At 39.8% G+C, this 26,354-nt stretch overlaps 1 protein-coding gene across 4 annotated transcripts in view; it reads right to left on the bottom strand.

The window, feature by feature from the left end:
- The window catches only part of LOC121517877 (IQ motif and SEC7 domain-containing protein 1-like), a 174,298-nt gene that overhangs the window by 79,196 nt on the left and 68,748 nt on the right, over positions 1 to 26,354 (bottom strand). The window contains exon 1 of one of the 4 annotated variants that reach the window (XM_041799962.1): positions 17,666 to 17,891. The exons of 2 other annotated variants lie outside the window; for them this stretch is intronic. In XM_041799962.1, coding sequence (XP_041655896.1) covers positions 17,666 to 17,784 — 119 coding nt within the window. In that variant the 5' untranslated portion in view covers positions 17,785 to 17,891. Of the gene's footprint in view, positions 1 to 234; positions 825 to 17,665; positions 17,892 to 26,354 lie in introns of those variants that run through there. One more of the 4 variants, XM_041799964.1, reaches the window with a different exon arrangement.

Genomic DNA, 26,354 nt, shown 5'->3' with positions numbered 1-26,354 from the left:
AATGGGTTCAGCCTGAGTAATGTCTGCCTGAGTCAGCCTGTGTGTCAGCAAGGAGAGCAACAGTTTCTCCATCAGTCACTCATTGAACAACTTAAAAGACAAAGTAATCTGCTTAATTTGAGAGGTTTTTGACACATTTAGACAAAATCAACAAGCTGTAAGCACTGTAATGGTAATTCAACATGATGCATAACAGCTGACGAAAGCCAAATATCGTTGTATTTTCAAACCTACCTCTTATAAAAGTTGTTGTGTGGATGCAAACACAGCACATGCCAGTAATCCAAGCAGAACGCTTTGAACTTCCACATCTTCACCTCAGATAATCAACAGGGTGAATGAGCTGTGTGGGATGTAAAGACATCAAAAGACACCATGGCACAAACCGCACATGACCCTGCTTATTTCTTTAACCCAGACACGCTCGCCAAATCAGTCCTGAATGGTTTCAACCTGTCCACAGCAACCTCAGTCATCACTAACCAGGACGTCCATGCTTTTCAGGAGCCCTCAAACAGCTGGATTTGGCTCCACATCCTGAAATAAGTTCCTTTTTGGCTGCTTCTCCTCTGTTTTAGCTCCTATCCAGGTCAGTTCGTCTGTCCTCTGTGCCGGTCCCTAAATGCAGTGCGTCAGCCCAGGATCCTCTGAGACATCATGGCTAGAGCCGGAGCTCCGCACCGCTCCAGCAGGCACAGGTACAGGAATGTGTGGGAGCGCAGATAGGAGGGGGAATCCTCCGAAAGTCCCTCACTGAGGATCATCAGCGGCCTCCTCCTCTCCTGTCTGCTGCAGAAGCAAACTTTCTAATGAGGAAGGAGACACTAAGACAGCGTAGCTCCCTCATCAGCCATCCCTCTCCCCTTCTCCTGCTCCTCTCTGTCTCCGTCTTCCTCTTACAGCTGCTGCCATCCACACAGGACCTCCCAGAAATGTGCCGATTCCGGTTGCTGGGCAACACTACCGTACTACTGAAGCTTCAAATGGAAGCCATGCAGAGCGGCCTCTCATTGGTCAGTTTTCCAGCATGGGGAGGGGCTGCTGCAATGTTGTATGACCACATGAGTTTACACACAAGCTATGTTCAAATAAATATGAGTGCAAGTGCACTCTCTTAAAGAGGAAGGGAAATTTTGCTTTATTTGACTCATCAAGGTCACAGGGGCAGAACAGAAAACACAATTGCCTCTAGATTGCTCGAGCAAATGCTCAGTTATGGTCAATGGAGTGATTCATGAAGTGAATTGAATTTTAAGCCTGAGAGATGAATGGTGCAATAGCAGAATAAATGTGGTGAAAATGAATTTCAGTGGGAGCGAGTGTGTTAAATGTGGATCAAAGGAGTGTGCGTCTTCATTGGAGGCATGTTTGAATGTGCTGCAGTGCTCAGGAGGGCTATAATAAGACTGAGACATAAAAAAGTTGCTCTCTTTTTCTTTGCCAGAGGGTTTTTTGCATTTAAACACAAGCAGAGAGCTGTTCTTTTTCTCTGTCTGAGATGCAGTGCCACGCTGCAGTGCCACCCGGTCCCAGCAGTCATGGGAAAGGGGTGTGGAGGGGCCTCTCATCAATATTCAGCCACGGCAATGTCCACACAAACACGCTGGAGATACCACATATTTACTCACACAAACACAGAGACACCAACAATCATTCACATTCTGTTTGCATATTCAGGAAATATTACACTAATCTCTGTAGTTAGCTCTGTATTTCTGTCTGTCTGTCCAGTGATTTCCTCATTACTCTTTTCAACATACACCCTCCTGGCACAATATGGCCTTCCTCTGTTTTCCCAAGCCAACATATAGAGAGGCCAGAATAGCACAAAGGCCATACAGAGAGACTTTGAGAAGAGCAGAGGGAGACGGGAGGGAATTAATTAATCTACTTACCATTCCTCAGCCTTTTGTAATAATTCAGGCCTCCTAATTTACACACATGTCACAGAAAATGACCACACACTAATAGTGTGCTCTGTGTCTCAATCCTCCTCCATGAAGAACAGCCTTCATTGGATGAACTATTCGTCTTCTCTTAACCTATCAAATGTGATTATTTTACCCTTTAAATGTCTTCACTGTGACTTGGAATAGATTAGAAGAGATGAAAAATGCTATTGCACGGGTGCATGCTGGTATAGGTGGGTAGCTATTTATGTACACTACACTAAGAGTCTGATTTATACATTTTTCCAAGATAGAAGAGCAACAGAATACATATAAAATTGTAGTCCCAAATCCCACAAGAAATATAAGTATTTACATTTGAGATGCATTTCCATCACAGCGCACCATTGAAGTTCCACCATAATTACGTCTTGAGACCCTCATATTGATTTTGCAACAGCATGTTATTTGTCATCTGTTCATTTACATTTGTCACAACCAACGCCAAGTAGATATCCCTGTGTTTACCCATTACACCTCTGCAACATTCATAATGAAGGTGAAATGTCCCTCGGGCATGAATATCATGCCTTAAAATGACAACGTGAGTCAACTTATAGAAAAGCTAAGCTCACTCAGGACCCACATGAAAAAAAAATTCACTGCTGTCGGAAAAAAAAAAAAAGAAATCACATCAACCTGAGAAGTTGTTATTGTCAATATCTTTGTGCTAGAACAAGCCTACACTAGCACAAAGATATCTGTATCTGCCTCATTGCTGGGGGTAGCTACACATCTGCGCCGAACTTCCCAAGATAATCTGAGATGCCTTTTCTCACAGATTGTTACTGTGAGACGCTGTCTCAGAATGTGCCGTAATTCACCAGTACAACCTATTTCCAGTTTTAGATTTGAAAAATAAATCAAGGAGTAAATTATTTATAAATCAGTTTTAGAATAGATACCCGATCGGTGGCTTGCTTTAGCTTCATTAGCATTTGTTAAAGCTACCATGTAAGCCACTGTAGCCATTTAAGTCAGCTTTAGCAAGCGCAGCTAAAGCTAACATAGCTAAGGGAGCTGTGTAGATAATGTTGCTATGTAGCTTACACAGCTAATGGAGAGACATAAGCTACATTTGCTATGTTAGAATATTTTCACGGAGCTTTTTCCCTGTCAGGTTTTTATTTTTTAATTGTAAGTATCCAAACCCTTACCTTAACCTTTACCCTAACTGAACCAAAAGTTTATCCAATGTTATTTTGAACGTTTTAGCGTGTATTTTCCATGCTAACAGATGCAGCTTCTCATAGTAACAGTCTCCAAGAGGGTGGCATCTGAGAGCTACAGTCTGCAGCAGAGATATCACTAAAATTAAAAGGCGGGCGGGCGGGCGGGGGGGGTCATAGCCCCAAGCGCAGCTTGAAATCCATAAACTAACGAGAGCAGTTTTAAAGCTCTGCCTGGACTCTACATCTTTTGTGAAGTATACAAGGTTGTAACACAACTCAAACAAAACGTGATAGTCCTTATCACTACACTAATAGTGATATGAAAATAATAAAGTAAGTTTAATTTACTAGTGCACCTTAACAAAGGCAGTTTCTTTATTTTGTCCTCTTCTAAAGAAGATGGGGAAATAATAATGTTATCCTGTTTCAGGTGTAACAAATGATGTTTACAGATTAGAACCTACAAATTACTCACTAATCAGGATTTTGCAACATCTTGTTGCAATGCAAAGTCCCAGTCTAGCAGCACCAGCTGCCAGAGTCACATTTCCTGCAAAGTATCATGGGGGCTAGGAGTATGGTGGATAAATGGTCAAACGACTTCGTTAGTACCTATTGTTCATAGTTTTTTCCACTCTGTCTAGCCATCCATCCATCCATCCATCCATCCATCCATCCATGGATTAACAGCAGAAAACTGCTGTATAACAGCAGCTAAAATCACAGTCAAAACAGAGAACAACATCAGAAATTTGCACATGTACAGTGCTTGACAAATTTATTAGACCACCTGTCTCAGAGACCATCCAGCATTATGAGGTGCTTTAATGCGGACTCTTTCATTTTCAGTGAGCTCTCCACGTTTTACCATTTTGAACAGAAATGAGGAATTTCAAACTGAATTCACCTTTTTAAACCCAAATTTGAGCTGGCTCACTGGGCTTCTCTGAGAAGTCAGAAATTAATCAAGCATAACATTCAACAACTAAAACTATTTTTTCTGTTCAGGAATGCAAGTAAATAACTGTAATTTGACATATTAATCAAGAAATAATAATGTGCTTGACCATTTTTTCAGTTTTTTTGTACACCAGTAAATTTGAAAATTCATGGATAACAATAATAATTATATTTTAGCATTAAAAATATGATTTTGGTTAAAGAGCTTCTACATATTGATGTATTAACCATTGCAGAAACATAAAAAATGATTTTGGTTTTACCAATTTTTACCAATGCTGTTAATTTAGGGCAGCTGTGGCATAAACCTTACTTTGGGTGGTGGTCTAATAAATTTGTTAAGCACTGTATAATTTGATTGTACACAGTTATTCAAAATATCACTATCATTGTGTTGAGCCTTCAAAATAAAACCATTACAACTGTCTGAATTTATCACTATAAATTTAAAAAACACATTTTAATTAAGTCAATCTCATTTATTTGGCATACGTACATTTTACCTATCTAATGGAGGCCCAGCTTTATTGGCCAGAAAGACGCGGTTTTGATTAATTTTGATTCATCTGGAGCAAGAGAGGTATAAAGAGGCTGGTATAAATATAAAGGACAGCAGCTTGACATCAAAATGGTGATTTTGAATGTTGAACTAATGTTGAATGCACCTCATGTTATTGCAAAATATTGGACTATGTTTTTATGTTTTGTGTGTTTATTCCATGCAAACCCAAGCAAACTAGGTTAAGGAAGTTTTTCTATACTGTGCATGTGTTTGATGATAAAGCAGTGTATTTTTTATATGTGATACTGGGCCAACACAACAGAAATAAACACAATATTTTATGAATATTTCTACTGGACAAAATTATGTTTTGATATGTTGAAAAATACGTGTGTATTTTGAATTAGCCTAATTTTCTTCCAAAGGTAGTAAAATATTTCCATGCAAATCCAATATCGAGCAAACCGCTGATAAAAGCAATAGGCCTGCTTTTAAAAATATTTAAATGAAAACACATTAAGGCTGTGGTTCATCCTGATGATTCAGTCATGTGGCTTCTGTCAGACGAAGAACCCTTTTAGTTCCTCGTTTTTGATTCATGTGAAGTTTCCCTCAGCGGTGGATGTGGGCGGAACCCCCACTGTTTCTGTTAGCAGAGTATACCAGGGTCTGTCAGAGGAAAGACGAGCAATTACTGCAGCACTAACTAAAATACAACAGCACATGGTTTTAATTCAAGCTCACATGACAGCCTTTTATTTGTTTTTGAAGGATGAAGAGCTGATTGAGTTTGCATACAAGCAAAATGAGAAATGACTAAACAGGTGAAGAGAAAGACAGCTTGGCATGGCATGTTTGGTGCTACTGTAGGTCTACTTTATGAGGCGTCATGAACACTCTTCTACTTATGTCTCCATCTAAAGCTTTTGCTCACTGTGTTCTGACAGCTGCAGGGCATCTTGTGTTAATCAAAACAATTTTTCTTTATGTATGTGAGGGTGGCAGAAAATTTGGGAGTGAAAAAGGCAACATGTGTGCTGATATTTCCTCCCATCCTCCCTGGCATACTCCTTATTTCACTGTGAGAGGATCGATCAGAAATGTTTCAGGGATCAGAGGGACTAAACAGAGGCGATTAGATTTGCCCAGCTATCAGCCTTGATAAATGACCGTGCATTAAAAGCCATGTCACAGTCTCTCATTGTCTCCTGCTTGCTGCTGCTGCATCATCGTGCCGTGCACTGATGCAGGCTAACAGTTCAGTGCAGTAACAGTACAGAGACCCCTCTTCTCCCTGCTACTGACCCAGTCAATCACTGATAAGCTGCCCTGAGGATTCCACCATGACCTGCTCTGAGCCAAGAGATGTGCAGTCAATAACCACTTCAATAGAAAATGGCCTGCTGTAGAAAATCCTCCAGTCAACAGTATTTGGGAAAAGGATGAAACTAGGAGCTGAATGAAAAGTGATGCAGAGGGAGTACGAGATACGCTGGAGGAGCAGTGCACTGATGCATTTAAGAGGATATCGAGATTCAACAGAGGTCAAAAGCGTTACTTTAATGCTTTTCAATGCCATATGTTTTTAACAGTTTAATGTCTGCTCTTTTAAAAAACGATAATATCAAAATGAAAATGATGACTTCTAGAAAGGGTTCAACTTGGTGAGCGGGGATGCCTTCAAAAGGATTCAGGAGCTCTGAGGAATCCCAGAAATTCAGGGACACCTCTGTGTCTGTGAATGATCAGACAAGCTGTGGAGCAGTGGGTTTGCTGGGCAGGGCAGTGTAGTGCCCCCAGTATCTAAACATGTAGATTCCGGTCTTACTATACTCTTGTGAGGCCTGGAGGTTGACTGATGGCCAGAGGAGTCATCTGGACTCCTTTGTGATGACTTCTCTTTGGTACATTTTCAGGTATTGTTGGCAAGATCGTGCATCTACTGCTGATGTGCTCAGGAGAGTGAGGATGGGAAGGGTCAGCTGCTGCTGGATACAGGAGCAGAAGTTGCACTTGTACAGGATCGTGGTGCGCTTGCCTGGGCCTAATCCAGCTCAGCCCATTATTGTGCCTGGGACCCACTGGGCCGGCCGAGATGTCAGCAGTGGCCGTGTGCACTGTTAGAGATCAGCTGGGCGGATACCTGGAGAGATGGGTCATGGGCCTGGCACAGGCCTGGAAGACGGCCATCGGCAGGTCAGAGCACTACAGGGTTGATGTGACAAAGTGTCGAACTGGCAGATGCTCCCATATCTGACCTGACCTATATCAAAAAGTTCATTTCTTATGTTTCTTTTTTTAAGATTTATTTTTGGAATTTGTATGCCTTTATTGACAGAAGACAGAGGATAGAGCCAGAAACAAGGACGACAGAGTGGGAAAGAGATGTGGGAAAGGAGTAATGGGCCAGACTTGAGCCTGAGTGCTCTGCATGTGTAAAGTGTAAAAAAGAAACAAAAGTTAAGCAAAAGAATAATGAATTTGGTGCTGTGAGATGAAAAAATGACACAGAGGAAAAGTTTATTAAGCTGCTGGCAGCAACATCCCTGCTTTCATGATGTGTTGTCAAGGGACAACCACAACAGACTGAAAAAAAAAATGTTGGCAAGAAACAGCAGATGCACCTCAGCAAGCAGGCATATCACTCATCAGAGCATTTGGATAGACAAACAATAACAGAAACAACACTCAGCTGGCAGCTCATCCAGCATACCTAGCTAAAAATAGTGTTTAATAAATAGGTCCGACAATAACTCCTGCCTACATCTTCCTTCTTTCCTTCCTTCCTTCCTTCCAATATTATATTTTTTTTGATAAATGGTCGGTTACAACCATGGTCTGTCACATCACATCAAAGATTTACAGCTCTGTGATCTGACACAGTAACTGTTGTATGAATTTGTTCAAATACACTGGCAATGTTTCAGCACAGAAATGTTGTCAGTGTATTGGATCAATCAGTGATGTGCAGGAGTCTACCTGCAATTTTTGGACAGTTGAAAACAAGAATTAACCCCATATGGGGGCCTTAGGATGTTTATTTTACTTGTCTAGGCTTTAGAACTGGTTTTGATATCATTCACTTTTAACCAGTTTCATATTGAAGGTTGAAATTCTAGTACCATGGTAGCCTTAGACATCTTAAATGTTTCAGATAATCAAACAAAATTTAAAGTTAGACGAAGATATCACATAAATTCAGACCTGCTGAATCAAGAAATCACTCAAATAGAATCTGTCTGACAAAGTCAAGTAGGCTAAAAGACTTCAAAAAGCAACACATCATGCTGAAAGAAATGCAAGAACAGATGAGAAACAAAGTCACTGACATCTATCCATCTTGAAACGGTAACAAAGCCATTTCTAAGGCTTTGGGAGTCCAGTGAACCACAGTGAGAGCCATTATCCACAAATGGAGAAAAACTTGTAACAGTGCTGAATCTTCCCAGGAACGGCCAGCCTACCAAGATCACTCCATCGACGACCATCCAGGAGGTCACAAACAACCCAGGACCACATCTAAAGACCTGCAGTCCTCACTTGACTCAGTTAAGGTCAGTATCCATGATTCAACAATAAGGAGACTGGGCTGAAACAGCATCCACTGGAGAGTTCCAAGGGGGACTCAAAGGCTCATCTCACACTTGCCAAAAAAACATCTTGATGATCCCTAAGACTTTTGGGAAAATATTCTGTGGACTGATGGGACAAAAGTTGAACTTTGTGGAAGGTGTGCATCCTGTTACATTAGGCGTAAAACTGATGCAGCATTTCATTAAAAGAACATCATACCAACAGTCAGACATGGTGGTGGAGTAATGGTCTAAGGCTGCTTTGCTGCTGCAGGACCTGGACCAACATGAATTCTGCTCTCTACCAGAAAATCCTGAAGGAGAATATCCAGCCAAGCTCAAGTGCACTTGGGTTATGCAGCAGGACAATGATCAGAAACACACCAGAAAGTCCACTGAATGGCTTTAAAAACAAAAACAAAGAGCTAAAGTCCAGACTTAAATCCAATTCAGATGCTGTGGTATGATCTTAAAGGCTGAATTAAAAAAATTCTGCAAAGAAGAGTGGGTATTCCTCATTGCAAGTAATTGCAAATCCTTGTTTGCAGTTGTTGCCGCCAAGGGTGGCACAACCAGTTATTAAGTTTAAGGGTCAATTTTTTACATAGGGTCAGGATTTTTTCCCCCAGTAAATGAAACCGTTGTTTGAAGACTGCCTGTTGTATGTACTCCGGTTATCTTTGTCTGATATTAAAATTTGTTAAATGCTCTTAAACATTTCAATGTAACAAATAAGCAAAAGAAAAAAGAAAAAAAAATTATCAGGAAGGGTGCAAAAACGTTTTCACAGCACTGTAACAGAAATTGCTCGGCCTTAGTATTTGTTTCTTTATCTGTCTTATAAGGCCCTCCTGTCAGTTTCCTTCAAAAGGGATTAAAAAAGCCGGATAGAGATATGAAATAAAATAACAATCAAAGATCTTTGAATGCAAAGATCCACCATAAAGGCTTCGAAATAGCTCAGATTTAAATTCTGAAGAAGAGCCAGATCTCTTTCTGTGTGAAGGACAGTCTGTTAGAAAGGATGTGTAAGAAAAGTACGCCCCCTGGTGGCATGCTGTAGCAGCCTCAATGCCTTAAAGGGTATGAACTGACGTGAACGGGGAAATGTGGAGCCTGACAGGCGTGCTGATTCACTGAGAGAACATCAGCACAATACAACATGGAAATTCATTTGTTTCCTATTCATCATACATCAGAGAAGCTTTCAGACTCAGACTTCCCATTTTGACACAAAAAATATCTGTTTTTATTGTCAAAGTCATGCTTCCTCTGCTAACATGGATAAAATAATATTCTGGGAGTAAGCAGGTACAGGAGGAAGGATATCTGACTAGTATGTTATCTTTTATGCAGCAGCAGATGATATTGCTTCATATCAATGTTTCATGACAGTTTTAGCAGCGTTTGCATGAGCAGGAGCACTTGCATCACATAGACTGTAGAGTACAGGTGTTTGGACTGAAGCTTGGAAGCACCTGTGCAGAAGACAGGTGTAGAGGTGGGAAAAAGACGGAGAGTAGAGGTAGAGTAAGATGAGGATGGATGAAATCTATACTTGTAGTAGACTCTCTCCTCCAGCTTTGGCTTTGAGTTAAAGCAGAGAAAAGTGAAAGAAAGGAGGAAAAAAACAGGATGAAAATCCGCTTTGGCTGGTCGGAGGTGTTCCAAACGCCCTCGGTATCTAGCAGTTATCCTGAAGGTTTTTCAAAAACGAAGGAAGGGCAACAGAGCGGATGAAGAGCGTCCAACACAACAGACTACTGTAATAAAGCAGGATCTGTTTGATGAATGCTGCACACAGGCTTATTATAACTCAACTAATATGATATGGCCTAAAATAATCTTTGATTGAATTAGTATGTATTACATGGCGTCAGAAAAATCAGTACAAAGACATTTCTGAGTCATGAAGAGGAAACATGTATACAAAGAACATACTGCTTCAGCATGAATCAGTCTGTGTGATTTTATAGCATGAATGCAGCATCTTCTTTTTAAACTGTGAACTGAAAACCATGAAAAACATCAATATGCAAGAGGAAATGCTCAGTGATATCTGTGTTCGCTGTTTCTTATATAACACCGTTGCTGATAAACATATCCTCATATCTGCTTTTATTTTTTGCCAGAGGAACAAAATGTTCTGGAGATGCATCCTTTTTTTTTTCTGATGCACCCATCTTTGCTCGGCTGCTGTCGCCTCTGACGTTGCCATTGGCAAAGGCAGGGGTTTATTATGGGCTTTTTCAAACCACTGACTACTCCCTCGAGGAAACTTTGGACTTGCTGAGACTTGGTGCCCCTGTGAGCCACGCAGCTCCTGTTGGTTTGATAATCCTCGTGCAGGGCAGCAGCCAATCAGAGCCCTGCACGAGCCTTACAGATGTCCGGCTGCTGACATCTTCCATGTGCAAATGACTGAGCAAAGCTTGTGCTTTTTTGCTAAATTTGCTGCTTTACTGTACTGCTGGGTACTGTTGGTTGTGACCGAAAGAAGGGTCAGAGCTTTTATAATGCCGAAGCACAGCAATCCTTCACCCTTTTCATGTCCTCTCTCTTTTTATGATCTACTCTTTTCAGTCTAATGTACATGATTGCATCCAGAACAGATTTGATTAAGTAACAGAGTAAATCTTCATGATTTGATCTCCTAGTGTCAAATCTATCATGCAAAGATCAAACAGTTAATCGATAAATAAACCATATCATCAGCATAACGACTTAAGTCGTAATAGTGGAGCTTTAATGGCAAAAATCATGACCACTTTACAGTCAATACAGGCAATGAACAGCCATGGTAGCCATCAGATAAATGTAAGATCATTATGATGGTTACAAGGTGCATACAGCGTGTACTGCTGCTTCAAGCTCACTGCCAAGCTCTGACGCTAAAAGACCTGACAGCCTGCTCTGTGCAACACATTGTATGCAGTTGCTGTCTCGTGCATCCTACAGCTGCCGTCTCCAGTGGAGGCACATGCAGAGCTGTGCTGGCAGATATCCGTGCTCTCTCTCTCTCAGTCTACAGACCCAGCACACACTCCGCTGTCAAAGGCTCCGAGTGGAGGAATGTGCCGTCACAGCCTTACAGCTCCAGTGACGCACTCCGTTTTTCATCAGCGCTGGCGTCACTCGGACAGGGGCATCACATTAACAATCAGTCATAATAATGGAGAGTGGGCATTTCTGCTGCGGCTGCTTTTATGGCATGGATGCCCTCTGAGAATGTGTGACATTATCTCAATGAAGGGTAAAGCTCATTGATGTTTAATACCTACAGTACGTCGTCAGTGAAATGTTATACATTCAGTATGCAGCTACAGGACTGTGATAATGAATAGCAGAAAATAATCCAGGCGCAGAGATCAAACATGCTGGATGTTAATGTCACAGACAATAGGATTACTAAGCATTTCAGATGGTTCGTGATCTGGTGTCATAAAAATTAGCATATTGTTGGAACGTTCCTGCTTTTCTGCAAAAGCAAGGTCTATAAATATCAGACCCTGCAGACAGAAGTCAAGGCCTGAGCAATTTACACTTTTTCATTTTAAATATGAATTGCATCATTCAGCATGAACACACAGCATGCCCCATGCCTGTGGGGTCCAGCTGTACCTTTCTTCGCACCAGTAAACTGTTTGACAACCAGTTAAATACATAACTACTCACCAAATGGCTTCACACATGGCAGTTTTTTTTTTTTTTTTTTTTTTTTTTTACAATGCTTCAGTCAACCTTTTAGCTTGCCTATGAATCCAAATGAACCATTTTCATGGCATTCATACCTTTTTTACTGAAACAAATGTACTCTTTTTCCTCTTTTAGGCGTATTCTACCCAGGGCAACCTCTGCCTCCCTGTGGGCCAGAGTAGTGAAGTGTAGTATCTTAAAAGGCCAAGAAAGCCGTGAGCTGAGCTCAGGATATCCTCCTCCTGGGCTTACAGAGTTTAAGGGACGGTATTTAAATTCCACAGGGAGAGAGGCCTGCCAGCCATGATGAGATGACATTTATAACAGAACAGACTCATCCTGCTCCAGCTCCTCATTAAGGAGGAAAACAACTCAGAGAGACGGTCAAACCAACATAACTGTCAATCCACAGCTCAACTACTGTTTGTATTCATATGCTGTCAGGACAAATAAGTTTTGATTGAACTATACTGTTCAAAATTATGCATATATATAACTCAATACAGTATATCATATTATGATAAATAAAAATACAATGAATTTCAGAAGGATAAAATATGATATTGGACACTATAGAGTACATAATGATACTCTAAAAGTACAATAACAATACACAATACACTTTATTGTACCCTAAGGGAAACTTGTTTTGAACATCAAATGATGATGGGATTTGATACAATACTAGGGATGCACGATATTGGATTTTTGCTGATATTTCTTCTGCCAATATTTACAAGTTTTTTAAGCTGATATTGATATCAATAGTGAAATTTAAATGTAGTTCAGACCTTAATCTTCAGTTCTTAAAACACACAATTAAAAGTTTGAGGATGAACACACTGAAAAATTCAAGCCTAAAAACACACTTTAAAGTGCAAGGAATGATGATTAATAAAGAAAATGACTTCAGCTGACATAGGTCTCTGGGTCCAGCCTAAACTCTATCACCTTATTCGTTCATACAGCCAAAATGTACAACTGTTATAGGCAGATTTTTATAGACAAATTATCGGCTGTAAATATCAGCTGGATTTTCATATATGCTGATACCAATATCGTACCAATAATATCGCACATCCCTATACAGTATAATACAATACGATGTGATGAAATCCAATTTGCAATAAACTTCATTTTCCCCTTAACAAAACTAGTCTTAGACACCAGTACTACACACTAAGCTGCTTCTATCGATTTAATACAATATGTTTAAGTACTATTCATCATGATACCAAATGGTTTCATACAATACGTTAGACTATACTATGTACGCTATATTGTTCCCTAAGGGAAACATGTCTTGCACACTGGTACTAAGCACTTAGCTGCTTCTATTAATTTAATACTTACAGTAAAATAGAAATTATGATACTTTATGGTTTGATATGATACAAAATAAAGGTCAACTTTATTGTCCCTTTGGGGAAATTTTTTCACACTAAGCTTCTGTTTTTATTCAGCCTTTAATTAATGAGATATATTCTTACAGATATATAGCAATCACTTCAACAATGGGGCCCTGGCCAAGACATCAGCACAAGAAGTTTCAAAGATATGAAAAACAACAGACCATAATAAACTATGTTCATCAACCAAAAAATGAGCAGCGTTCAACAGTAAAACATGCAAACACAGGTCATATGTTCCTTAATTCTGATGGTATTGACATCTCCCAAATTTGAAGTCCTTTGCACAATGAGTCAGTCTTTTCTAACACTGTGATTACCCCACCTATTATACGGATATCAACCTAATGAAGAAAGGCCAAAATCTGTACTCATGACCACATAACAGACTGAAGAGAAAAGTTGCATACTCTCACTCAAACTTTGCACAGCACAGCAAAGTTATTATAGTTAACTAAAACTAACTAAATAACTTAAACTAAAATTCAACAATCATTTTAGTTAACTGAAACTAAATAAAAACTAAGCTTAACCAAAAAAAAAAAAAAAAAACTAAGTAAATCTTTATAGTGTGCTTACAAAACTAACTACATTTTTTTTTTTAAATGGAGACAAAATATCCTTAGTTTTAGTCTTTGTCACAACCATACTGACTGGCACCGACACCCAAGTCTGGAGAGAGTAAAATTGCCGAATCTGATTGGTTTAGACTTCACATAGAGGTAGTTTTATCTCTGGAGTTGTATTCAAACATTATCATCAAGTAAATAAAATGATAAGTGAAGAGTGGCCTGTTTTAATATGTTTTCAAAAATGTATGAGATGTCAGAAAATGTCAGAACCGACATCTATCCGTAAAAAACTAAAACTAACACTAAAACTAATAAAAACTAAACTAAAACGAAGCATTTTTGTAAAATAAAAAATAAACTAAACAAACCAGCAGTCAAAACTAATAAAAACTGAAATCAAACACAGAAAGAAACAATGAAATAAAAAGAAAAACTAATGAAAAATCCAAAACTATTATAACCTTGCACCACAGTGGTGCACAACCTCCAGCAAATAACTTTAAGTCTGTCAGGATGGAAGGATCTGCCGACCTTTTTCTTTGTCAAGGAGTAAAAGAGTCATAAAATAATCTTCACTTCTTTTTTCTCTGCAGTACAAGACCATTAGTTTTTTACTGCCAGTTTTGTGATGCATAGAAAAATAAATGCATAGGACTTGATGTGCAGTGTAGTGTGTGACTTTTTTTTGGGATTGCGGATCTGAAAAATGCATCCGAAAATGATGGACCCTAAAAACATAAAAAGCATTAAACCTCTTTTACTATTTTCATAAATAATGAATCCATAAAAATGAAGGGTACAGCTACCACCCCTATTTAGGAGTCAGAAGAGAAAAACAATAAGAAGGTATTTCATGTAAAATGGCCTGATAAAGTAAAAAAATAAACCAATATCCCAAGAAGATCCAATTATCTTAACAGGAAACAAAAACAAACTGTAGTATGTAGTATGCATGTAAAGAATATCACCGTAATTTGTCTTAGACTTCAATTTTGCACACAGTTAGCTGCCCACATCAATTACACCATAAGTCAGAGTACTATGCATCTGTGGTTTTCAACATGTTTTTGCCCAATGTACAGCTAAGATGGAACAAAAATCTCTAGGCATGCCAAATTCATATCCATACAAAACAGCTTCCTTAAAGCATGTTGCAGTAACTTTAGTTGTTGTATAGCTGTACTAATAAAGTATGGTTGTACAAATTCAGACAGGACAAGAAGACTTGTGCAGCAATGTGCCTTGCCGTCTCACTTGAGAACCACTGATATACTGTATATTATGATACTGCAAGTTTTGGTAAGATACTACAGGGTACAATACAAGATGATACGACATGAGACAACAGGATACGATACAAGATACAACACGATACCCTACCATAGCAGTGCTACCACCGACATGCCTTGCCCCGCCATTTGAGTACCACTGCAATACACTGTGAAACTGTAACTTTTGATAAGATATGAGACGATATAAGAAGATACAAGACAATAAGAGACATTTTGTTATGGGACGATACAATAGGATATGATACAGGATGATAAGATACCACACCACAGAGACAGTATAATATATCATGATATAATACAGGCGCTATGCATGGCAGGGTGACGTATTTCCAGTGGAAAATAAGGCCGCTTTACAACTTCCACCCAACAATACGTGTCAAAACGGAATCTCAACTGTCCTATACTGCGTTTATTCTTCAGTTTTTTTGTTTGTTTGTTTGTTTTGATTGTTGTTTGTGTTTACTCTTTATCATAATGGCATCCAAACTTGCTAAAATGATGTTTCAAAAATGGATTAATAGCACTTCTGCACATCACTGCTGTGTGCTACAATGTACATCTTCAGCTAAATTTACTCGTCATTGACAGTCAGCTTGGCTAACTGCAAACGGCAAGAAAACTGCAATGAATCTGCCATCATAGGCCATTCTCTTCTGAGTTCAATCTCCCGACCATAAGTTTGGGAGCCACCTGACGCCAAATGCAGAAGCGATTCATGCATAGAGCCCATACACTCCATCGTCCACTAAGGAAAGCTTGCCTAGGGCATCAGTGCTACCACCAACATGCCTTGCCACACAATTTGAGAACCACTGCTATATCTTATGATTCTCTCAGTTCTGATAAGATACAATAGGATAGGAGACAATACATGACAAGACAACACAAGACAATAAATACAATTCGAGATGATAAGATACGACACGATACCAAACCTTACCAATACTAGCAACAACATGCCTAGCCTCACCTTTTAAGAACCACATCGTGATATTGTAACTTTACATAAGGATAAGAGACCATTAGTTACGAGATGATACAATACAATATGATATGGTACGAGACGAGACAAGACGAGACGAGATGAGATGAGATGAGACAATACAAGACAATACGATTCAATACAATACGATACGGGACAGGACAAGACGATTTGAGGCGATACCATATGACATACAATAAGAGACTATGCGGTACACTTTATTGCCTCCTTTGGGAAAAAGATTTTGACACACAGATTTTGACTCTATAGTAGAATCAAAAATGAAAACCATACGAACATACGATCATGAATGTCTCTCAAAGTCATCATTTTGCAGCACACTTTTACCTTTCTGAATCTTGGACCCTTTGGTATAGTCATGTGATTCACTGTGGTAGAAGCTTTTTGCCCCAAATATGGAGAAAAACACAAAGAAAGATTCAGCCACTATCTTCAAACCACAGACAGACTGGGATGTTCAGTTTCCTGTTATGCAACTAAAAATGAAGAGAAACATAGATTAAAAATTATGCTTTCATGAACACTTCTGTAACAGAAATCTGATTGTGCTTAACATGTGCTGAGAATGGAAACAAGGCAGAGACTTTAGTCATGAAGAGCTGGGGTCGATAGTCTGTGAAGGGCTCAGTGGAGAACCGTGAAGGTCTCATATTCATTAAGATGAATGATCCTCATGTATGGCAGTATATCAGTACATGACAGGGAAATTCAGCTCCATGCTGTGTACCAGCTGGTAGGTACATGTGTGAAGAAATCAAGCGGTTACATAGACCGGGCTGTAAAGGAATAAGAGGGTCCAACGGATGCACAAACTTTAATGTGCCTCTGCGGAGAAATGAGGTAGAAAAACGCCTATTCAGCTAAATACCAGAGGTGATGGGTACAAGGAAAGGGTAGCACTAGAATACACAAAGACTCCAAATAAACACAATGTGTGATTTTGTCCAGCAGAGCTGTCACGTGATTTACTGGAGATTTCCACACACGATCTGCAGGACTCATCGCCGTCCCAAAAATAACAGCTCAGACTGAGCCGCATTGTACACATACACATCGTACCAATCACACAGGAGAACACACTCACACCCACAAACGTATGGCAGAAGCTGCAAGAAACTCATGCGCTCAGTGGGAGCTGCCACAGAATCTTTAAGAAATTAGTCATTTCTGTCGTTGCATCCTGAGGGTTTAAAAGCACGCTCACATGACTCTTGTGATTTCAGTTTCAAAAACACTGAGCAGCACTCAGGCTCTATCACTCAGAATGGAGACACATGGGTTTGATATATCAGGGTGACATTTGGGGATCTCATTCACACAAAAACATGATCCAGCTGGCCGCCCCTCCCTTGGAGAGAGGTTGTTTACTAAGAGTGGGAACACGAGAGGACACAGCAAGGTCTGCATGCCATAAGTGACTCAGCAGAGACACCAGAGGTAGACACCGTGTTTTCCACCTCCACCCACGCCACCACTGTCTCCATGAATGGGAACCCACACAAGTCAGACTGACAATCCACACCAAACATGCTACTCACATGTCGTAGAGGCGGTAGCCCATGGCAGAGCCAGGTCTGCTGGAGTGGGACCCGGAGTCTCGTGCTCTCCTTTGGTCAGTGCTGCTCACCACGGCGCGCCACACGCTCGGCTTGTCCATCCTGTTTGCTGGTAAGCTAGGACTCGATGGTGGTGAGGATGGCGTGCGCACACAGGGGGCTCACTCTCGCATTCACTCACCCTCTCTCTCTCTCTCTCTCACACTCTCGCCCTCCCAGTCACAAACACGGGCTGCCAGGGAGCACTGTGAGTGATGTAACGAGGAGCGTCCAAGGGGCTGGCGGCTGCTGAGGATGGGGAGGGGGGGAGTGGGGTGGGGTGGCACGGGAGATGCAGATGGAGAAAGAGGATGAGGGCTGGAGGGGGGTCATAGAGCCTAGAAGCTGAATAAGCCGTAGCATTCATAAGAAGGAGCTCTTTTAGAGCATGATGGGTAATTCTTGGCTGGTGTGCATGAACAGGAGGATGCAACCCACTACAGAGCATCATGAAGAGGCACTACAAGGAGGTTTTAAAGCCTTTCATAAACACTGAGAAGCATCTGCGAGCGCTTCCCTCCACCCTCTTATCTGCTATGAGTAGTACAGTCCTCAGCAGGGCCACATGATTGGCTCCTTGGTCTCCATAGAAACAGGAGGATGTGTCAGAGGTAGGGCTCATTATCATGCCTTCTCTTCTACCCTCCCTCCCATTTTGTTTTCTCTCTCTCTCTCTCTCTCGCTCCTTCTCACTTTTCCAATTTCTCTTCTCCTCACATACTTGCCCCCCTCCTCTCCATCTTTCACTCTCTTCTTGAATCAATGCACATTTCCCAGGAGTGTCTTTCAAAACAGACAGGGCTTTCCAGTCTAATGAGAGATGGCGCAACCAGGTAGAGCTCTGGTTCACACCGTCTGCAGACACGGAGAAGTAAACAATCCAGAAATAAAGCTGGTATAAGACTCAAATGAAAATACAACAAGAAGGAAGGAAAGACCTACAAACTGTGTAGCACAGCTCTGGACTTGATATATTAAGAAACAGTAATAAAGAGAAGTAGCTTGCACTGATATTGCATCATGTGCAAGCATTAAAGAGAGAGAAATAAATGAGAGATATTAAGTTAAAATAGAATAACATTACTGGAGATTTAACCTTAATTTGGCTGGGTGTGAAAGCCCAGAAATATCTGGCACTCATGTTGACACCTTTGCCAGGTAACAATAGAAGTGGGACAGGAGGCAGGCAGCAGGGTGTCTATGGAGACAAGCTCTCATCAGGACCTAATAGAGCCACACAACACAGTCAGCTATAGACAGGAATCCCGGGCTGAGGCTCACAGTCTCTTGGGGGGGGGGGGTTTCATCCCATGCAGACTCGATGGCATACAGCACATTGATGAATCGGGTGTTTAACAGCGAAGTACCAGACTCTGTCAGACCTTTGTCTTTTTGTTAATGAAGCTGTGTAGTAGCTTATGCTGCGCATGTGCATCATCTCATGGTAATTACTCTGGATATGTACCTTCTAATTATCAAGACCATGTGTTGATCTTTCCTGCTCCGGCTCTTCACAGAGATGCCTATGTGCCTGTTTTAACACACACAAATGAGCAGTGATTAAAGAGTGGAACAGCCTATGGACACGACACTGTTATAAACAGCAACATATTTCATAGCACTGATTTTGATTTCTAGATATTTATGAAATGAGCCAACTTATATTCAGAGACTCAAGGGATTTAGCAATTAAAGACTAACATCATTGTCATTAATACACATCCCAATTTCAAAAAAGTTGGGACATTGTGTAAAATGCAAATAAAAACAGAGAAATGATTTGCAAATCCTTCTCAACCTTTATTCAATAAATCTGAAGCCTGAGAAAAATTACAAAAAAGTTGGAACATGAGCATGTAAGCACTATTGTGTGACATCATCTTTTTTATAACAGAACTCTGTAAGCATCTAAGGACTGAAGACACGGATTATTAGAGTACTAAAAGTGGAATTCTTTCCCATTGTAACTTGATGAACGTCTTAAGTTACTCAACAGTGCATTTGTATTTTGTGCTTTATAACGTGCCAATTGGAGACAGGCCTAGACTGCATAGGCCAGTCTGGTTCCCACCAGTATTAATTTCGTCAACTAAAAATTTTTGTTGACAGCCTTTCTTATGCATGAGAAAGACTAGACTAAAGGCCAATCCCATTTCTACCCCTTAACCCTTCCCCTTCGTGTACCCCATCTCCTTGCCCCTTAAAACAGATTGGTAAGGGGTAGGTGTGAAAACCTTCCTCTAAGAAATGAGACGCCACCTGATTGCTGTTCATCATCTCACATTGCTGATAAACAGTGCGTCATCAGACGTGACAATAAAGCTTCGACCATCTTGTTCACACTATGGATCTCCGTGTTGAACTTCTCCATTTATTTATAGTTAATAGCCCTTGTGTACATGTGTACTGAAAATACAATAAACTCCCATCCCTATACCACAAGATTGAATATATGAATAACTGATTAACTGTTGTATTTTCTATAATCGTTTATAGATATAAATATTTAAATTTATGCACCTCCTTCGTAGTCCATTGTTCCATTTCGCAAGTGAACGCAGTGCATGGTGGGAAATTCATCATACTCCTTGAGGTGTGGTCCTGGAAAATCTTCGTTTCAAAGGCCATTCAAAAGAGAACTGGGATACCCCTTCACCTGATGTAAACACGCAAAGCCAAGGGGAAGGGCTAAGATAAGGGCTAAGGGGTAGAAATGGGACTGACCCTTAGACTAGCTGAAAGTAGATCTTTGATCATTAAAATTCAAAATCCATGATATTTCCCCACTGTGGGTAAATGTGTCAAAATACGATGCATCTGTATCTCTTCTGCCTCTCAGCTGTAGAAAGCAGGGACCCCAGGTTTTGCAGAGTGCATAGAACACATAACCAGGATCTGGAACCAGATTCAGGCAAGAGAATAAATTCTTGGACTAAAAGTAAAGACTAAAATGTGAGGTATTTTTATGGACTAAAATTGGACTAACATGTTTTTGGGTTTTCATCAGCTCAAACTAGACTAAAGCTCTAAAGGGTAGGAATGACTAAAATGTGACTAAAAGGCATTTACTCTAAACTAAATAACACTGGTTCCCACACTCTTAACACTAGAACTGCCAGAGATCTCTATATGCCTAAAAAAGCAGGTAAAATGTACCCATTGTTTGAGTGCATTGATTTTCATAAATAGAGCAGATCAAGAGCTATTACTTAACCACAGACAATGAACAGCTCACTAACAAGAGAAGAGAACAGGATCACTACTGGATGATGATCTGTCAGACTCAAAACCATCTTAGGACTAATTGCACTTTCCTGAAGCTTCCCCAAAATTAGATTTTTCTTCACTCAAAGCATTCAGCAAATTTATTGACAATTTAGAGTAATGAATGTCTTTTATTCCCTACTGTATCCATATGGAAGGTTGATCTATAACTTCTGATTTGGCAGTGCAGTAAAGGAAAGAAGGTATTTTCATGGCATCTATTGTTTATCTGCCAAATAATATTATTTAAAAAAAAAAAAAAAAAAAAAAAAAATAATAATAATAATAATAGTAACATATTATTATTAAATAAAACTGTGGGAAAAGTAATGGTTTCTTTTGGGGTAAATTTCACCCACATGGCTGTTTTAGGTATAAATGGACATTTATGAAAAATCAGAAACATGCACACAATTTTTCATGTCACAACAAACCTTTAAGAAAAAGTCAATGACTGAGAAACTTAAAATTGTACTGATACGAAACTAGACATTATTAAAGAACAGCCACAGGTAAATCTTACCCAATGGTGGTTCTAGTGTTAAATAAGCAGAAAAAGACAATGTCTGGATAAAAGCATATGTTGCTCTAAAACCTGCATGTTCCTCTGAGTATTAATGGTGTCTTCACAAATGTGCAAGTTACCCATGCAATGGGCACTAACACACCCCCGCATCATCACAGATGCTGGCTTTGAATGTTGCGATGACAATGATCTGGATGGTACTTTTCCTCTTTAGCCCAGAGAACTTTATTATCAAAAAAAAAAGTAAAAAAATTGACTCATCACACTACAGCACTCATCTCAGATTAGCTTTGGCCCAGAGAAACAGTGTATCTGGGTGTTGCTGACATATAGCTTTGGTTTTATAAGGTGCAGTCCTACATACATTTGTAAGCAGGAATGTACTGTGTAAACTGACTGAGATTTTCCAAAGTGTTCCTGAGTCTATGTTGTAACTTCTATAACAGAATGATGCAGTTTTTTTTAATGCAGTGCCACCTGAAGGATCGAAGTCACAATATTGAACATTGATTTTCAGCCTTTCCACTTATGTACAGAGTTTTCTCCATATTATCTGAATATTTTGATTATATCATAGACTATAGATGGCGTAAACTCTAAATTCTTTGTAATTGCACATTGTGAACTGCTGGACTATTTGCCCACACATTCTTTGGGGTTGTGGGGAAAAATCAATACAGCATAGTTTTGTGAAATTTTGCGTGGCGATATTGTATCGATTCCTGTCAGCCAAGTATTGTATTTTCTTATTAATTTCAAATATGAAGTGAAGTCAATGATACTTGAAAACCAAAACCAATTATTTTTCGTCCACTTGATGGTGCTGTAGGTGCTGTTTCCCAAGAGGTCGGCAGAGGTGGTAAAGCAGCAAAAAGTTAGTTAGGCAAATATGGCAGCACCAGAGAAGGATATTAAGAATGCACTGTTAAAATCACAATGATATTGTATTGTGGGCCAACTGGTGATACCCACCCCTAGCATTCTTTCACAAAGTGAAGAACCTTGAGGTGCCGGTTTAGCTTGGTGGGCAGAGCAGGCACCCACATCCAGAGGCTGTAGTCTTCAACGCACTGGTCCCAGGATCAGCTCCCAGTCTTGGTGCTTTTTGGTGCATATCTTCCCCTGCTCTCTCTCCCCATGTTTCCTGTCTTTTTCAGCACCCTATTATTACAAAGGCAAAAAAGGCCCCAAAATTTAACCTAAAAAAAGTGGAGAATATCTTGCCATTGTTAATTGTGAATGGGAGAGCCTTTTCAGGTGTTCCTTCTCCACCCATTAATGATACTATCACCTGTTCCACTTAACCTACCTGGCTGTAGAATGTAGGTGTATTTTGAAAATTCCACAACTTTTCCAGTCTTTTCTTGCCCCTGTCCCAACTTTTATGGGAACATGTTGCAGGTATCAAACTTCGGATGCATGCATATTTACAAAAAAAAAATAAAGCTTATTATATTGTCGCTATTTATGCCATGTAGTATGCTGTTTTATCCATCCATCATCTGATAAAATATATGAAGTTAATCATTGTTTTGGACTGCAAATTTTCTCTTATTTTTTTATATAGACCATACATGATTTAAAGACGACAGCAGCCTCTACTTAGTCAACTTTGTCTTTACTCATATGCTGCTGGGACAAGTAAGGTTTACTTGGATGATGCGAGGAGATATGATACAACATAATTCTATATATCTTACATATTCATATAAGATACAATCCACTTTGTTGTCCAGGACTCCAGTTCTGCATACATGTAGTCACCTCTACAATAGAATCCATAAGTAATGACAATAAAAGCAAACAACATTCCTAATGCATACAGTCCAACATCATTAATAACACATTTTCTTCAACAGGCTAAGGCACAGCTCTGCCTAATCTTCCAGCTGAACTCTTGACCAGCATGTGTGCTTTCTTCACTGTGTATGTGTGGTAAAAGGTTAGGGGGATGTGGCTCTGACAGGGGGCAGTGGTGAGCATCTCTGCTCACCCTGGCAGTGTGTTAGTAGTCGAAGCACACACACAGCCAGGTGGAACAGAGCTATGGGGAAGACACTCTATCAAATTGACAAATAACGTTAAATTCATGGTTTGAGAAGCAGAACCCATTGCAACACAAAGGCTTTAATGCCTAAACACACTTAAAAGGGAAAAACACAACAACAGAGGTTGAAGATACTGCTTAGAATACCGTTTTGTTTCTTGGCATAGCATTGCCCTGCACACAAGACACGCTGCTATGTGGCCTTTATGATGTACAAATATTGCAGGTCAAACCCTCCTGTGACACCCCTCTGCTCTTTTCTGTCAACACATGGTCCCTTTTAATCCAGCTGGCCTCTGTGTTTGATGTGAGCTGCCGGACTGTAGGATTCTGCAGGAGCATGAGCAGAAGGATTCCTGTGCTGGCAGCAGTCAAACGCACTGCTGCCAGCACAGGAATCCTCATTTTTATGTATACTATGGATGAGAAAAGCAGAGATAAACAATACTATATGATGATGTGATGATAGTATGTGGTCATCAATGACAATATTACCCTACATAGCTAGCCCTCATCTACTGGAGCACAGAGTGCACAAAGTTTAATCATCTACACATTTGAATGACTACATTGACATTTTTAAAAATTGTGTGGTAACCAGTCAATTAAAAAAATCAGTATATGTGATTTGGTCCCATCTGTGATACTGTAAAACTATGCCATATGCAAATATCCAAGATAGTGGAGTCAGTGGAGGGAACCCTCCTTTTGTATGTGTAAAAGGCTTATCCTTAGTAGTTCTGAACAATTTGCAAAAATAATCTAATTTCGATTTTTTTGGCCCAATATTGTGATTGTGATTTAATATGCAATTATTACTAGGTTCCTCATCTTATGTTTTTTTCAACAAATTCAAGCAATGAATCATTCTTTATTAAAATCTATATTCAGTCATCCTCACTCTCATCATATATTTAACCATTTTATTGTAGAACACACTACTTGGCAGAGAAGGCTCTACTCTAAAGATGCTCCTGCATTAGTCATGCTTTGACTTTCCTGGGAGCTCAAAGCTAGACACCCCCATGGATAGATACATTTATGACCATGTTTATTGAAAACCATGGTATTATTTCAGAAGTAATTAATCCATAGTAGCATGAATCTGAGTATGAGGGTTCAACAAGCTTTAAGCTGTAAAGGAGGAGGCTGGGACTGGGGAGGTGACGCTTTGCCAGCAGTAGCGTAGTGCATCTGCATTAATTCAAGCAGGGATTAGTGAAAAGTACATCATATTTAAATGGACCGCTGTGTTGAAAGAGCTGTGATTGGCTGTGGGAGCTTGAAGGCAACAGTTGGTATCAGCTGGCTATCAGCTGATTGTGGCTTGGCGTATTACTTCCATGAGCTAACGCTAAGCTTCATAAATATTAGAATAAAAAAAAATCTCATTGCAATAGTTTTGCTCATATTGCAAATTTGATCATTTTTATGTAATTCTCATTTTCATTAAGAAAAACATACATTAAAAAAAAACTGAAAAGGGGGGTTTGTAAACATTCTAAAACATTGCCCTGTTGAATGTTTGCACGATGTGCATAAAATTTCTTCTGTTGTAAAAAATGAATGTTTAAAATTGGTATTTTGACACGTTAAAGAAATACTGCACCTTTCAATTTGTTGATTGCAGCAGGTCATTGCAATTTTATCTAATTTGCAATTAATTGCCCAGTCCAGCTTCTTGGTTCATAGAAAACATATCTGATAAAAAAAAAAAAAAAGCAGCACAGACCCAACATTTAATGTCAAAACTGAAAAAGAAAATTAATGTTCAAGGGAAGGTATACATCCAATTTGAATTTGATGTTTCAAAAATGTTTGGACAGTGGCATCAGAAGACTAACCTGCCACACCAGATGGATTTGTTTCACACATCCATCGGGGAAAGCTTCAATAGAAAATGTTTGAGAAAAGGCTGAGGCTTTGAAAAAAAACTCGGAGTTTGATTGGGTGAACATTCTGTCTGTCACATCTCTACGGGCCAATCAGAGCAACAAAGCACGTGACGTAGCAGCTATCGAGCTGCTCATGCGCAGCTACCAAGGAATAACGCGAAATATTGCAACTATAGACATATAAATACTTGAATTTTGTCGTTTTTCAAAAGAAAACAATTCACTGCTTTCTTTGTTCTTCTTTTAATGAAGAAATGTTGTCAAATTCTGATAAAACTGGTGCTTTAGCAGCATCCATGCTAATCTCTTCCTCCATAACTGCACCAGCTCTTGCTGCTGCTTGCATACGTCACGACTCTGCTGTGCCTGGAAGTACTGCCCTTCGTTGCTGACTTGTCCTGTCACTTTCTAACCAGGCCCAAACGGTTCAGATGGGAGCATTGCAAGATGGATTCGCCAGTGAAAAACAAGGAAATGGGTGTATCCATCTGCTTTGCAAGGTTATCAGAAGACTGGTAAAGCTTTAAACGGCTTTACCAAGTCAAGGTCTGCCCTAAGACAGTGAAAGTACAGTGATTGATCAAGAAGAAGGGCTCGGTAGTTGTTGTGGTGTTGTGACAAGTCAACTTATTTCTTGAGATATCGAGTTCACAAGTAAGGGATGAACAAGCAGTGCTATGGCCTACACCTTTGACCTATGACCACATCGAATCAGTTTAGCAGAAAGTTAGAGTGAAAGTTTAGGCAAACTTTGAGGAAAATCTGTCAACCCAAAGATACTGCGTACAAAAGAATGGCCTCAATATGTATAAGTACTGACGGACAACCCAGACATAAAATGCCTGACTATATCTGGCATAAAAATATTTTTAAATATTATGCAAAAAGAGCATAGTTTCC

Source organism: Cheilinus undulatus, linkage group 11 (assembly GCF_018320785.1).
Source record: "Cheilinus undulatus linkage group 11, ASM1832078v1, whole genome shotgun sequence".
Classification (NCBI taxonomy): domain Eukaryota; kingdom Metazoa; phylum Chordata; class Actinopteri; order Labriformes; family Labridae; genus Cheilinus; species Cheilinus undulatus.
The sequence above is the reverse complement of the archived record's forward strand: the minus strand, read 5'-3'. Positions and strand labels throughout refer to the sequence as shown.